Below are 15,139 nucleotides of genomic sequence, written 5' to 3'. Positions count from 1 at the left end.
GAACCCACGACTCACCTGTCAGGTGTATATAGAGCCTATATTATGTGGTATGCGCCATAACCACTAGGCGATCTCGCCATCTTATCATAATGTTTGTGTGACAAGCTATGTTACTATTTTGACTGATAAAATGCAGTGTTTCCTAGTAAATGCTAGTAAGTGCTTCCTTCTCAAACAAATGTGTCTTTGTTACGCCACACTCCAGAGTAGATCTCAGACATAAAACAAGCTCTATCTGCTGCACAAATTCCCAGGAACTAATAATAGCCACATAAAGATGACAGTTATTGTTATTCGGTGCTATCATGTGCTTTGCCTTTGAAGCAGAAGGTGTGTGTGTGTGTGTGTGACTGTGTGTGACTGTGTGTTTGTGTGTTCTCTTTACAAGAGAAATATTGTACTTTTGACTAAATATTGCACATTTATAGGAAGGGAAATGGGTACATTATGAATGTAGGTGTGGGGACTGTGGGGACTTGAGAACCACTGCTGTAACACACCACTATTGATCGCCTCAGCAGCTCTGTTCATTCCTATTGATCTGTTCTCAACTATGATGGATGTCCCGTCCCGCAAGACGCATACAGAAGGGCACAGCGCATTGCACTGCAAACATTTAGCACATTTACTTTGTTTTGAGTACAGCCGCAATAGGCCGATTTTCAACCTATAGGCCGCAAGGGTATTCACCTCTGATATAAGACAAAGACAAAGTGACCACGTCACTGACTTTGACTGTGATTCTTGTCAAATAACTAAACCCTGATTCATACATCTTCATTCTTCACACAATGCTGACACGCAACCCTGCTGTGTGTCCGAGGAAAAAAAAGTGATTTATTCGTTGATATATGAAAAATAAAATAAGCAAAAAAAACGCTCTTCTTGGATAATTGAAAATAGTAATTGATAGAATAATAGCTAAGGACATAGTCGATAGTTGCTGCCCTATTCTCTTTTTTTCCATATATCTCTATTACAGTACTTTCTACTTTGTACTTGCATGATACATTAATCTTTAGAACGTCCATGTTGTCTTTACCGTGCGTATCCCAGAGCAAGACATCTTCTTCCTCCAGGATTAACACCTCCTCTGACTCCAGAGCATCAATACATTAATCTTTAGAAGTACCATGTAGCATATAGGTACCCAGAAGACATGTTCTTCATCCAGGATTATACCTCCTCTCCGACTCGGAGCCATCAATCACACTTTAGAGCTCCTTTCAGATCCGTCATAAACGTGCATAACGGCCCACTAAAAGGCTGACAAAACCCTTGCTTCCTTGAGCACCGTAGCGGCCCGTTATACGTTCAGGGTTTGAGGATGTACTCCATGGCTGTGGTGCTGCGGGTTCATTTGGTGGAAGGGTCACCATGGGGGTGATGACTGCTGTCTCTGGATGTTGTTGACTAGTGACCCTGATGAACCTTACAGGATTGGTACCTGCTATTACAACGGGTTATTGTCAGGGGAGAAACACACACGCTCGCGCGTACAGAAGCGCACAAACACGCACGTGGCATGTGTCACACGTACACACACACACACACTAGAGATATAGAGGCAAATAAAATAATGCATTCTCACACTGTTCTGTGTGAGAATGCTGTTCTGTTCTGTCTTTGTTTAGTTCTTTGAAATATTGTATTTGGTGTATCTCTACGACACTGCAAATGAGGGTGACCTCAATGTCTTTCGAGAATAAATACAGGTTTGAAGTGAAGTGACAAATTCTGCATTCTACCATTCCTGCAGATGATAAAAAACTGATATTGTCTTTCATCCATAACATCAGTGGTTCCCAAACTGGGGGTCCCCGGATGATTAGCTTAATGTGCAACATTGTTTTCTCACTCGACAGTAAACAAACCTACAGTACAGGGTTTCTGCACATTTCTAAAGTTACAATTGAATGACTTCCGAGGCCCTTTTAACTGGTTTGATCCCTTTGACAGGTATAGATTATTTAATTTTGCGCCATGCGCAGGGCGGTAGCGGCCTGAAAAGTTTGGGAACCCTTAGCTTGCTTAAGACCACCGCACGCACACATACACATCACTCATTTCATAAACGAACTGACTTCTTTCCGTGCACACAGGGGGCTCACCACTAGCTTTTCCGGTTGGTGCATTGGAAGAAAAACTAAATTGCCATGTCCTGCTTGTGACTGATGATTTGATTACTACTGGAGACCTGTGTGTGTTCCCCACTCTGCCGCAGTACTACTTCTACTCTCCTATCACAAATAAATACAAAATGCTTAAATGTGGATTTTATTTTCATAGTACTGTGGCAATATCCACCCTCCGTGACATTTTAATGGCTTTTGGAGTTGGGCTCATGCTGCTGTAGGTGGACTTGTGTGTCAGTGTTTGCAAACCACATGAGAGCTTGTAAATCGGGATATTTCCACCGAAGTTATTTGGTGTGGAGCGTAAACAGGAGGGGCATAGTACAGTGCCCTGGGGGACTCCAGTCAGCTACATACAGGGTTTAAGTGGTTTAAAGAACCGTAACAGTTCCCATATAAAGGCGGAGAAGATGTCGGAGATGGAAATACTTTTTTTGCTACTTATTGGCTTGTTTTTCTTGACCACGACATTTTCAGAATCAAGCATTTTTAAATAATAAAATACATTTCATAAATGGCAAAAATGGCAGATCTACATGCTACATTCTGACAACAACAGTAATAAAGGCTTTAGAGGCTGGCTATACAGGCTGACAAGCATCATGATTGATTCATGAACTTTTTCTTTGTAGCTTGTTTTGTAGCTTGTCACCCAGCGACAAGTGACGGGCTATTTGTTTGTATCTTCATGTCTTGTAGCCTGTCGTTACTGTTTTATGAAACAGATTGCTCAGATTTTCATCCATTTCTTATCTCTCTCTCTCTCTCTCTCTCTCTCTCTGTCCAGAGTGCTCAGTTCTACAAGGTCACCACAGAGAACTATCACAAGGCTGCGGACCAAGTCAACTCCAAGTTCAAGTAAGTCTTGGCCTTTGGTGGTGCACACAGTAACGACAAATACGACCCCCCTTCTATAGGAATTTGCATGTACTTGGGTTCCTTCAAGTGGGACTTCAGTGATTTGAGTTTATTTGTTGTTGCAACATAAACGGCTACCAACAATACCAAGGATTCGTCCGTGAAGTCATGCCACTGTGGTTTATAAACAGCTTTGAGTCTTCTGTGTTGCGTAACAGTGACATCACTGGTATCTTTATGGTAGCCTTAGTCTCACCATGCGTTAATGATCAGATGTGCCTATTTCGTCATGATCGTGCTGATGAAACACTGGACGGGATTAATATTTCATGTCAACATTCCAAGTGCATCTATCAAAAGATGTGACCCAGGTAAAGTAATGCGTCACTTTGCAACATCTATGTTTTGGTACGATTGATGCACGACCACAGCGAACAAGCATATTAGTAAAATATACTTACAGTGCCAAACCTAAATGCTGAATGGCCAGTTCACAATTTAGTCGTTTAAAAAATAGCTGATCTACAAGCTTACAGGTCCAAAAGGTCACAAAGCGCAATGTGACACGTACATGCAATCTGGGAAAGCCATTCTGTAAAAGAAAACAAATCTGCCAGGGGGTGCCCGGACCACCACAGCGGCTGCCTGCACCCAATAATGTTGCTGTTATCTGATTGGCTCACATGGGTCGCCACTTACTTCCAGGCCTCAATCAAGAGCCATGTGTTACTGTAAACTCTGAGACGTATTTGCGAAACACCGTAAGACGCGCCGGCGTCAGGAAATCTTTTCTACATCCGTATGGTTATTACCAGAGGCGGCTGTATTAAGTATCCAACCTGTCGTGTGCGCAGCACATTAAGCCCTAGTCTTGACACGCACATACATGTAACTAAAGAAGACACTCCCATCCGTGTTCCATCTGTCTTCTTAATAAGAGGCCATTAGGCTCCATAGTAATGCAGGGAGAGTGGATGAGGAGCCTACAGGAGGTGGGTGGAGGCCGGTCCCAGGCTCTGGCGGGGCTCCTCTTGGGAGGCTAGGCTAATTGCGTTAGCTCGTCATTAGCCAGCGCTAACGCCGGGATCATTGTCTCCCTCAGAAATGCTGGAAAGTGATTAGCCTAGCCCCGCTGGGGTTTATAGCCATAGACTGTGAGGAAGCTTGGACCCGAGACTTCCCTCCCCCCCAAATCGCATTATGTAGGGAGGGGGGGAAAAGTGCAGTGCAATAGCATTACACCGGCGCTAACTGCTATAGCGAGCGTCGAGCTAACATGCGTTGCGTGCAGGCAGTCACGTGACGCGGGTGCTCCTGGCTTCGGAGAGCCGTGATTGGGTGATTGGATTACGGGAGGGTGCATTAGCTAGACTTGTGATTGGATTAGGCCGGTGGGGCGCGCGTGCAGGGCGTGTGTGTGTCCTAATGAAATGGTGGGGAAGGTCTGGTGTTGCGAGGAGGGATCTGAGCACGGATCTTTATTGGGTTTCACTGGGTGTGCTCATCGTCGAGGCGCGTGGTATTGTGTATCTGTGCATGGCGTGTGTGTGCACAGTACCCAGTGTGGCCATGTCTGCTTCTTATAAGTGACTTTGGGCTGGTTTTTCTGTAAAGTCAATTGTAAATATTTGAAATTGTGGGATGTGTGTGTGTGTAGCTGCTTCTTTGGGCTTGTTTCCTAAATGTTCCTTCAAATTTACATGTAATTGTCCACGCATCCCCACCTGAAAGCATTTTGTACCAGGGACCCTCATATCATATCATACCAGATTTGTGTTGTTAAAATATTTCGTATAAAATATTTCACTTTTTCACCAAGATTTTGTTGAAAATAGCAGAGTAGATTTTCAAATAGCCGATGTACACAGTATATAGGTTTAAAGTGCTCATGTGTTAGTCGTTTCTTTTGGGCTTGTTTTCATAGATCTGGTTGCTAATTTCTCTCGTAAAAATCTGGCAACTGGTTGTGCTCATCGCTCAGGCGCGCGTTTGTGTGTGTGTGTGTGTGTGTGTGTGTGTGTGTGTGTGTGTGTGTGTGTGTGGTAGTAGAATTTGAGAAATAAACATTGTGAGGACAATAATTATCCTGACGCTCACAAGAGAAATGGTTGTTTAAAATGTATTTGAGTTGGGAAAATATTATGGTTAGAATTGGACATTTTGAGCAGTGGTTCCAAAACCTTTTTCATGTCAAGGACCCCCAAATTGACACTGATAAGCCTGCGGACCCCCATTTGAAGAGATATGCCAGGGACTAGGGTTGGGATTTTTATTAACGGTTCCCCAAACAGTTCTCATCAGTCGTCATTTAGCTCTGATGTGTCTGTGTGTGCATGCAAGCAGAGCCTGGGGTGACGTCACCCCACCTACATGAGGGAGTGGGGTCGGGGAGGATACGCCCACTGTTCTGTGCATTCAGCGACCGCCGAGGAGCGAGCGGGACGGTATATCGATAGATAGATCGATAGATCGATCTCCAAAGTGTGGTTAACAGGCTGAGCACGCAAAGTGAAATGAATGCGATCTAAATCTGTGTTTATTATGTACTTGGTTAGGTTAGTTATAATCTATTTTAGAAAAAAGGGGGAAAAAATAATATTAGGATCCGTTAAGGGAACCGTTAAGAGGGATCCGGTAAGGATCCGGCACCGAATCCCAACCCTACCAGGGACCCCCATAACAGAAGATTTTGACGGTTCTAGCAGTGATTCTCAACCAATTTAATTTCAAGGACTCCCAGTTTGACATGCATTGGTCCACAGTCCCTCATTCAATGGCATTTCTAACTCTGGGACCCCAATTTATATTGCAAAATTAATGTTAATTCAACTGAGAGTGTAAAAATGGAACCGCATGAACCCTAATTAACTCAGAGAGTTACAGACCCCCATAATGGTCCATTTGGTTCCAAACTATAATTTAGCTGCAGGGGACCCCTTGATTTAGAGGTTAGGTTTAGAGTTATATAGAGTTAATATCTAAAAGAAATAGCAGACTTACAAGCCCACAGAGCAGTGCCACAGGGGGCGGTACATTGGATAGTGTATTATATGGATACAGTCTCTGCTGTGACAGAAAGGCAGCAGAGAGATAAGATGTTATCTGTTGGCCTCGGGTGAATAATAAGAGCAAGACATCTTGTCTCACAGCCCTTTTGATTTCCTCAAACTTGAAAATGCCCACAGGAGATAGAAGAAAGGTCCTACTGTAGTAGATTGGGCCATAGCCGTAACTGATGGAATTAACATTTGATCTGATATTCTACCAGCTCTTATGAAGTATGAGAGATCTCTCCCACCCAACACACACACACATGCATGAGCAGCGACGCACACTAGAATGTCCTAATTGTCTGATTTATCTGTGTTCAAATTAGTCCTAATGTCTACATGGTGATGGAGTTGATAATATATCTAATTGTCGCTGTCGGGTGGAAAACTCATTATGTCCAATTATGACCCAAATATGTCCGTTCTTTTCTATAATTATTTTTGAAACTATTTAACATTGTGAAAGGTACTCGCTTATAAAAAAAAATTGGTGTGAAAACGAAAAGTTTCCACTATTGTGCGACACTCTTGCTGAAGTAGGGCATACATTTTAAACATTTTTCTTTTTAAATACATAAAGCTGCATTCTGGACATGCAAGGTTTCTGTTCAACAGCCACAATGTGGTGTAGTTATATAGTCGGCCATGCTGGGAATGGATGGTTGTTCTAATGCTCTTTTCCACGCTGGCAGATACCAAGGATACACAAAGCTACGCTGCAAAGATATAAATGGCATTAAATGGGGGTCAGTAGCCTGACTGGGCATCCTTTTCAATTTTCAGGGCAAGACATCGACCTCGCGCGTGCATACTCGGCCCCCAGCCTGGTACCCTAGTCAAAATATGGCCCTTGAGGAAAATGAATAGGGGAACCCTGCTGTAGTATGATCAAGTAGGGCATACATTTAAGAGAAAACTCAGGAAGTTAATACTATGGAGATTACACAATATTATGTACACTATAAGCTATATAAGCAGGTGTATGCTATGCTACACCAACTTTCTAAATACTAGAGGGAAAAAATACATTATAAGCAGATGCGCTGTGTGTGTGTGTGTGTGTGTGTGTGTGTGTGTGTGTGTGTGTGTGTGTGTGTGTGTGTGTGTGTGTGTGTGTGTGTGTGTGTGTGTGTGTGTGTGTGTGTGTGCGTGTGCGTGTGCGTGTGTAGTACAGCTGCTCTCCCGCTGTATTCCCGCCAGATTGTCCCGCCTGAACATGATGGAGTTCTCCCAACTGGAACAGTACTGCATCACCGTGACCTCATTACATACACACACACACACACACAAGAAAAAGTTCATTGAAATAGTAGAATAGTTCTATTTTTCTTCCACCTAGAACTTTGACATGTGGATTATTTTATTTTTAAAGAATGTAGATCAGCAGTGGGCGTACACACACACACACACACACACACTGTATATGGCTCACTAAGGGGAAGTCTTATAACATGCTTCCATGCATATAATGGTATATAAGGTATAATATGGATGTCTTATGAATACATAGACGTGAATAAGATTTGATAAGAGGTCTCTAACCCCCAATGTACAGTCCTTTTGACTGTGCTTTTCAGGATTCAAATTCAGCTTCGCACCGCATTTCGAGCTTGTGTATCTGCTATACTTTTGATGCTTTTGTGTGATCAGGTAGGTTAAAGGGTGTTAGGATGTTAGGGTCTCAGCTAATATATTACCATGTGTTGTTCTTCCTTTCCGTAAGTCCGATTTAGAGAGTCTGCTAAATACCTAAATTGTCGAATTTTCACTGTCCGAGTGTCACATTCCCAAAATATAGGCAACCTACAAGCTCACAAATGGCTGCGGATGCCGCGTGTCTTGAGCATGTGCTATTGAGCTATTTTCGGCACGCGACACCGTTGTACGACAACGCATACTTTTAGGCTATATACACACCTGACCACAGCGTTTATTTATTCTCCTCCTGACACTGGCTGTAGATAAGGGTTCTTCCCAATAAGCCGTTGAGAAGAGCCCTCCTACAGTATCTCTCTCTCTCTCTGCGTTCTGATTTATACACTGCCATTGTATCCACTCGAAGCTTTTATCCACCTCTGATGCACTATCACAGTGTATGACCTTTACTACTAGAGCGCATGTATGTACTGTATGTATGGAAGAGGGATGGCTTTGTTCCCGTCATGGGTGCGTGCATGGCATGCATGTTGAATGGGTCTGTGTCGTGGTGTTTTGGACTGATTGAATTCTCGGAAATGTAAACAGCACGAGGTACAGTAAGACATTAGGGCTAACGGGGTGACACAAAAAAGGCTCCTGGGGACTTCCATTGTTTCCATTGTGGTCCTTACAGTATGTATTCAATTCATCAACATAGCGTACAAAATTAACACAATAATACATGTCATGTTCTTTACCTCTCCTTGCCTTTAAAGGATGGCGTCAGGGCATTAGACATTTTGGTTATTTTGTGGTTGTTTTGCATGACATCACTGTACGACGAAGTATAAAGTACGGCTTGAGGGGTTAATCATACTAATCTGTTTATTAACATTCTAATTATAAACATTTAATTTGACAATTCGGGTGCAGTGCTTAGTTTAGACAGTTTTTGGTTTGGACTAGTCATTGGTTAGACCAGTCATTAGTCCTACAACTACAACCTATCAAACCCTCACCCTAAACCTATAACCTCCCACGGGGCAGCACACCTAAACCTAACCTTAACCCATGTCTAACCAATGACTAGTCTAAACTAAGTATGCCCCCTATATAACCTAATATCCTCCACACTGATACTTTTAGGTTTCTAATTTTAAAAATAGCAAAAGTAGCACCATCGAAACATGTCACTCGAAGCTCGAAACATGTCGCTTCGTGTTTCAAGCTCGAAACATGTCACTCGAAGCTCGAAACATGTCGCTTCGTGTTTCAAGCTCGAAACATGTCACTCGAAGCTCGAAACATGTCGCTTCGTGTTTCAAGCTTGATGCTTTTCTGTGACGCTGTAGTATGATCAAGTAGGGCGTTAATTTACAACAAAAAACACAAAAAAACTCAAATATGGAGATGAAATGTTTCTGCTCGACAGCAACAATATATGAAAATTGTACTTCTTGGTGGTAGAACTAATTGGGTACTCAGAGAAGCGCTACGTATATACGTTTGAGATATTATCAATTATCGATAATCAAATACTGAGTATTGAGTATTAAGTACCAAGTATTGAGTAAAGTATCGAAATTAATCGATACTTGTACCCCATATGAAAGGGTGTGTCAACCTCGCGCACACATGCACTCGCGCACACACCTAGACAGGTTGCAGTGACCCTGTGGGACTTCCTGCTTCAAATGAGAAGCTGACAGCCATGGAGGAGAATGATAGATGTAAGATTCTGACCAAGGAGAGAGAGAGAGAGAGAGAGACAGACATTCAGTAGTGTAGCAGCGGTATAGCCCCTAAGCCCCCTGTCAGCGGTAACCTTTGCCGGGGCTTTAAGGTTGCTTTTGTTGGATGTGGCCTGGCGTCCATGTTTGTGCCGGCTCCCCTGCGGAGAGCAGGGATTGGACCAGAACATCACATGGTGACTGATGGTTGACAGGCGGCGGGCGCTTCGACAACAGCAACACTGAACGTTCCACACGAACATGAAAAACAATCCCACACACCCTGCTCCTTGATTGTGACATTTGTCACAAGCTCACAGGCGGCGCGACAATGTGTTTGTGTTTACTGTGTGTGAGTGTGAACGTGTGTGTGTGTGTGTGGGGGGGGGGGGGGGGGGGGGAGACCTGATATTCACTAAGGTGATGAAATCTCATTTCATTCAGTCACTTGACCGTCACCTCTCTCCTCTGGTTTTCTCTAGTGTATGTAGCTTCTGAACAGCGTATGTGTACAGTCTGTACACACACATGCCATCTCTGCCATCTCCTCACACAATCTGGCCTTTGTTTGTTTTTTCCCTGTTCCGTTCTCTATCTCACTCAGTCTAGCGTATGCACGGTAAGCAGCATCAAGCTGGACCACAATGAATTTTGACGGCACATTTTGACGTCATAGTTTTAGTCATTGTCTTTTTTAATAAAATTCCTTTCAGTCTCAGTCACGTTTTAGCTAGCTCAGTCGACTTAATCTACCGTAGATTTTAGTCAACTAAAATCTTTGGCAGGCCTTGATAGCGTCGTAATGGCTGATTTATACTTAACTGTGTGTTGAAAACAGACGACCTACAAGCTCACAACGTGTCTGTGATGCGTTGCAGTTTTAGTAATTCTAGCTATTTATTGAGGGAAAAAAAGGCAAAAGGCAAACATTTTTTGTTGGACAAACTCACTGTGCAGCCAAAGTAGAACACGCTTGTGAATTCAAGTAAATCTCATCTGTTCTGAGACTTGTCTGCATGAGAAGGCAACTCCCTAAGTTCACTAGACTGAACCACAATCTGAGCAGACGGAGACAAATATAGCTGTTTCCAAATCAATGGGAGGAGAGCTGGGTTGCTTGTCTGATGACGAACAATTCTGCTCACGTAAACCCCAGACTTTGAGATATTAACAGTTTCATTTTAGTGATTTTCTTTTTTTACATTAACCATCAACACAATTTTATATACTGTACTTGGCCCCAGACAATAAAGCAACCACAGAGAGATCTTAGCACAGAGAGAACAGTGGATTGTTAACAATAGTTCTCTCTCTACACCCCTGTGGATCAACCCGTTTTTCATGCTTTGATTTGAATACTTGCATGTTGCAACCTATCTGGACACCTACCCACCCTTCAGCAGTACAGTATGTGGACAGTAGTAGTACAGTATGTGGACTGTTCCTTCAACACCGGAGCCTTTTGCTTTGGGAATATCCTCCCAGGCACTTATGAGGGCTATATGCAGACGGTCCCCAGGGAGCTCAGACCACACTGTTGTTCATCTTTGTCCCACTGTAAGTACGGAGCTATTGTGGAGCTTGGTGAAACCTGCAACCGACGCGAAACAAGTCTTGTCCCCAAGGAGGGCAGAGGACCTCAGAGACCGTCTGGAGGACACAGGAGGGGAGACACTCTTTCAGAGCTGTTCAGACGGTCGTGAACTCACACAGACGCCGTCGCTTCATAATAGATCAAGTTCTGGCGAAAACAATGTTAGCCGAGACTCAGGACTCCCCACCACCCAAAACAATAAGGACAAAGGGCATCTATTATAGAACTGAAGGGATGTCTTAATGAAAAGAACATTGAACTGGTTTGTGACAAAAGGAGAGAATTAAGATAAATAAAGATATTGAAAGCTAAAATTAAGCTGGTGGCATTATGACAAATAATACATTTTAGAGAAGAAAACTACGTACAGCTGATCTGTAAGCTTGCCACAATGCCACGCATCGCAATACCACACGTTGTGAGCTTGTAAATTGGCTATCTTTGGCGGAGGTGTTTGGTGTCGAAGGAAAACTTTCTTTTCATACTTATGTGCATCATCGCGGTGTTATCTCACGCCATTTGAGGCAAAGAAAACATTCCACTGCATCTGTAAAAAATAAATAAACAAGGTCTTATCTAATGCAATCTACCCTCAGTCGGAGAGAGAGGAAGCCAGTCCCTAATATTGTCTCTGTCGGGTGGAAACCTCATATGTCCAAAACCTTTACTTTTCAGCATTCAAATTCAAAAACGGCAGATCGACGCGCCGCGTTTCGAGATTGTATATCTGTTGCGTTTGATACTTTTGTGTGGCACTGTAGTATTCAATTCAAACTTTATTCTGGAAAATCAGAAATCAGATCCGAACCTCGGCTGTCTGAGCAGCACTACGGACAGCGACGTATAGTTTTTGAGAAAAGAGCCAGAGAATATCCTAATTATAACAGTAGTCTACGCATGCATGAGCACGTTCTGTCCGTGCGGGAGTGAGCAACGCACTGCCTAGCAACCGGCTCTGGGCTAAAACTTGTTTTTTAACCGTGCCGTTTCAGATCCATATAAAGCGATATAAAACATACATATATATAGGCCTACGTCAATTGCAGACAACAGATGTCAGCAGACAATGTGTTAAGGGCTGATCTGGAGTCTGTGTGATTGAAGTTTAACACAAGAGTCATTAAACGCCCACCGAAAATAAGAACAAAGTTCTCAGCAACCCCATTCTGTTGAACATGGCCTCCGTGGAATACAAATGGCTTTGCAGAGGTGGGCCACTCTGTACTTAAAGGTCTGATTGCGTTGGTGTGGGAGAATGGGGAAAGAAAAGTTTCCCTTGTTTTTACAAGAAACAATACAAACTCCCACTGCGCCCCTGATGTGATTTGTAATGTGTGTGCAACTGTGCATGGAGGGGGCTGGCCACAGTGGGATTAATTACTGCACCAACATTAACCAATGGTGCTTTTACTTAACCCGTTTTACTGTAAAGATTAATGCTGCTCAAACCTTTTCATGGCCAGAACCCCCAAAGTTATATGAATTTGGCATTGGACCCATCTCAAAATATTTTGGGGGGCCCCCAAAACCAAATTTGACTTAAAATAGTTTGCTTTAAAAAATATATGAATTGAGCTTGTAGATCTGCTATTTTTGAATAGCCAAATAAATCTTAAATGACACGGATGCGTTCCCGGTAAAGTACACATTACAGAGAAATATCCAATTTCACAAGTTTACGAAATGTATAAATATCTTTTGGGAAATGGCTAGCGACCTAGCACGAGTAAAACGAAGGACGTTTGAGAGCTATGAGACCATTTTGTATGCCATTTGTGTAGCATTTCACCTCTTGTGGTTTTTCTATATCCACCATCGTCGGTGAGGGTTATACTGTAGACGCTTCCATCACAAGCTCCTGTAGCTATGGCAACTTGAACCCCGAGACAAGATGGTGAGCAGCCAGACACAAGTCAATAACTGCCTTAAAAGCTCTCCCTCTTAGCTGCAAAAGCTTCTAGTCTGTAAAACAGGACGTTTGTGCACGCACACACACAGCCTTTTAGGGGCTGTATTAACGATTTTGCGTTGTAAATGTTTGGGAGGATCGTTTACATCTCTTAATCGTTGGGTTTATCTTATGTTGTTTATGCCTGCTCTGTTAGCATACAGTAGTGGTGACGGAACGGCCAGGGCTCTGGTGGTGTTGCGTTGCATTGCACGGTCGACATTGATTGTGCACCGGCCGGACCTGGCTCTTGGCGTTGGCGTGACAGAGTGTGTACCTGCGATAAGCCTTCAACCAGGCCGGGTGACCTCTGTCTTATAGTAGTTATAAGGCTCACACACGCTGGTGAACCAACGTCAAGTGTCAGCCGTATTGATCTGTGTGTGAGGCCCTGGTGGAGGCTCGGACTCTTGGCCTGTGAGTTAAAGTGAAGAGGATGCATTCACACTGTCTCTCTCTGACAAGACAAAAGTAACATCATAATATGGACATACCTACAATAGATAGATGCCAATTATTTATTTTTAAACCAATTGTGTATTTTTTATATCAAAAGGCAAACTCAATTACTTTGAATTCCTGTCAAACGGAAATGTCCCACGTGATGACATAGAATAGATAGACCCTTATGAATATAAATTAATCTTGATTTCATTCACCTGTGTGATTCCCATAGCTGCAACTTCCTCCAAACAAACACAGCTGATTTTGATTACAGAGCTACTCCGTTTTGCATCTCAGTCACGTCCAAACTGTGTATTACACATTATTAAACGTAATCGTCGCACTAAGGCGCAGCGACGGGTTGTCCGCTTGTAGATTGGCTATTGTCACCGTTTTGGGTCATGGGCTATAACCACTGCTTTATAAGACTTAATCTATGTTGTCTTTATTTTAATTTCTTTTGTCTCTCCTAGTCAGTCTTCACCTCTCACACATCTCTCTTTCAGGCTCCATCAAGCCAACTATCGTTTATGTGGTGTCGCCAGCAGCCCTCCCTCTGTGCTGTTATAACAGTATTCGTTCACCCAGCCTCAGCACTCGCTTAACATTGTAGTCATCCCTGGTCATCTCCAGTTGCTTTGTACGTTCCTACAGGGTCAGGTCCACGCTTATCGGTCTTATCATGCAGATGATCTGTTGTGCCTGCTATAAGACGGTCTTCAGTGTTTTGCCATTCATGAGGTAGAGCTGCAATCAAATGCAAAGCACGAAGACCTCTGTCAAAGGCTTCTCAGATGCCAGGATTGAGTTATATATGCTGACCAGATGGGGATATTGGGGTGTGGTGGAGGTACATTAGGACTGCTGTTCTGTCTGTCTGTGCACCTCGTTCACAGATACAGTACCCCCTCCTCTCTTTTCTCCTCTATCTGTGCTGATGGATGTCTTGGTGGGGGTGGGGGGGTCACAGGTCTTCTCTTGAGACGAGTATCGTGAGACGAGCGAGTGTCATTTTTCTCCGTAACTGGATCATTTGTATTTATTTGCCCTGACGTGTGTCTTAAGCGGAGCGAACATGAGGGCCTTTCAAGAGTGCAGCCCCGCGTCACCTTTTAACCCTATTAACCCCTAAGTGGACCCAAATGATGATAAATAGACAATGTGGCCGGCGAGAACTCAATCTGGAGGCGGGCCCAGAGTGAATCCATATCATCAATTGTGTGTGTGTGTGTGTGTGTGTGTGTGTGTGTGTGTGTGTGTGTGTGTGTGTGTGTGTGTGTGTGTGTGTGTGTGTGTGTGTGTGTGTGTGTCGTGTGTGTGTGTGTGTGTGTGTGTGTGTGTGTGTGTGTGTGTGTGTGTGTGGTGTTAGGTTACACTAATTCAGTTCTCAAAGTTATATTTAAAGCAAAAATCATGACAGATGAGCGTCTGGTTTGCACCATTTGTTCAACTGAAGCTGTGTGTGTGCGTGTGTTGGTGTGGTGTGCATGCACCCTTAACAGAGATCTATGGCTATCACTTTTTACTATTTGACTGCACTACAGTATGTCTCTCGGTGTTAACCCATTAAGACCTGAGGCCGATTCAAAAAATGCCTTCTTTATGAACTGAAACTGAACTGAAACGTTCAAAATGCACAATCATTTTTCAAACACTCCATCCGGTTGAGTTAAAAAGCCTTTATTAGGTCATGGCTTGGCAAAGTTAAAAACGCAACTTTGCCAAGCCATGACCTAATAAAG

At 43.3% G+C, this 15,139-nt stretch overlaps 1 protein-coding gene across 7 annotated transcripts in view; it reads left to right on the top strand.

The window, feature by feature from the left end:
• chchd3a (coiled-coil-helix-coiled-coil-helix domain containing 3a) overlaps window positions 1-15,139 on the top strand; it is a 138,245-nt gene that overhangs the window by 108,103 nt on the left and 15,003 nt on the right. For all 7 annotated transcript variants that reach the window (XM_083758252.1, XM_083758250.1, XM_083758251.1 and 4 more), the window contains one exon: window positions 2,923-2,993. In XM_083758252.1, coding sequence (XP_083614378.1) covers window positions 2,923-2,993 — 71 coding nt within the window. The remainder of the gene's footprint in view (window positions 1-2,922; window positions 2,994-15,139) is intronic.

The sequence above is a fragment of the Protomyctophum parallelum genome, assembly GCF_964188405.1.
Source record: "Protomyctophum parallelum genome assembly, chromosome: 22".
NCBI lineage: Eukaryota > Metazoa > Chordata > Actinopteri > Myctophiformes > Myctophidae > Protomyctophum > Protomyctophum parallelum.
Note: the sequence above shows the minus strand (reverse complement) of the source record. Positions and strands in the feature narration are given on the sequence as shown.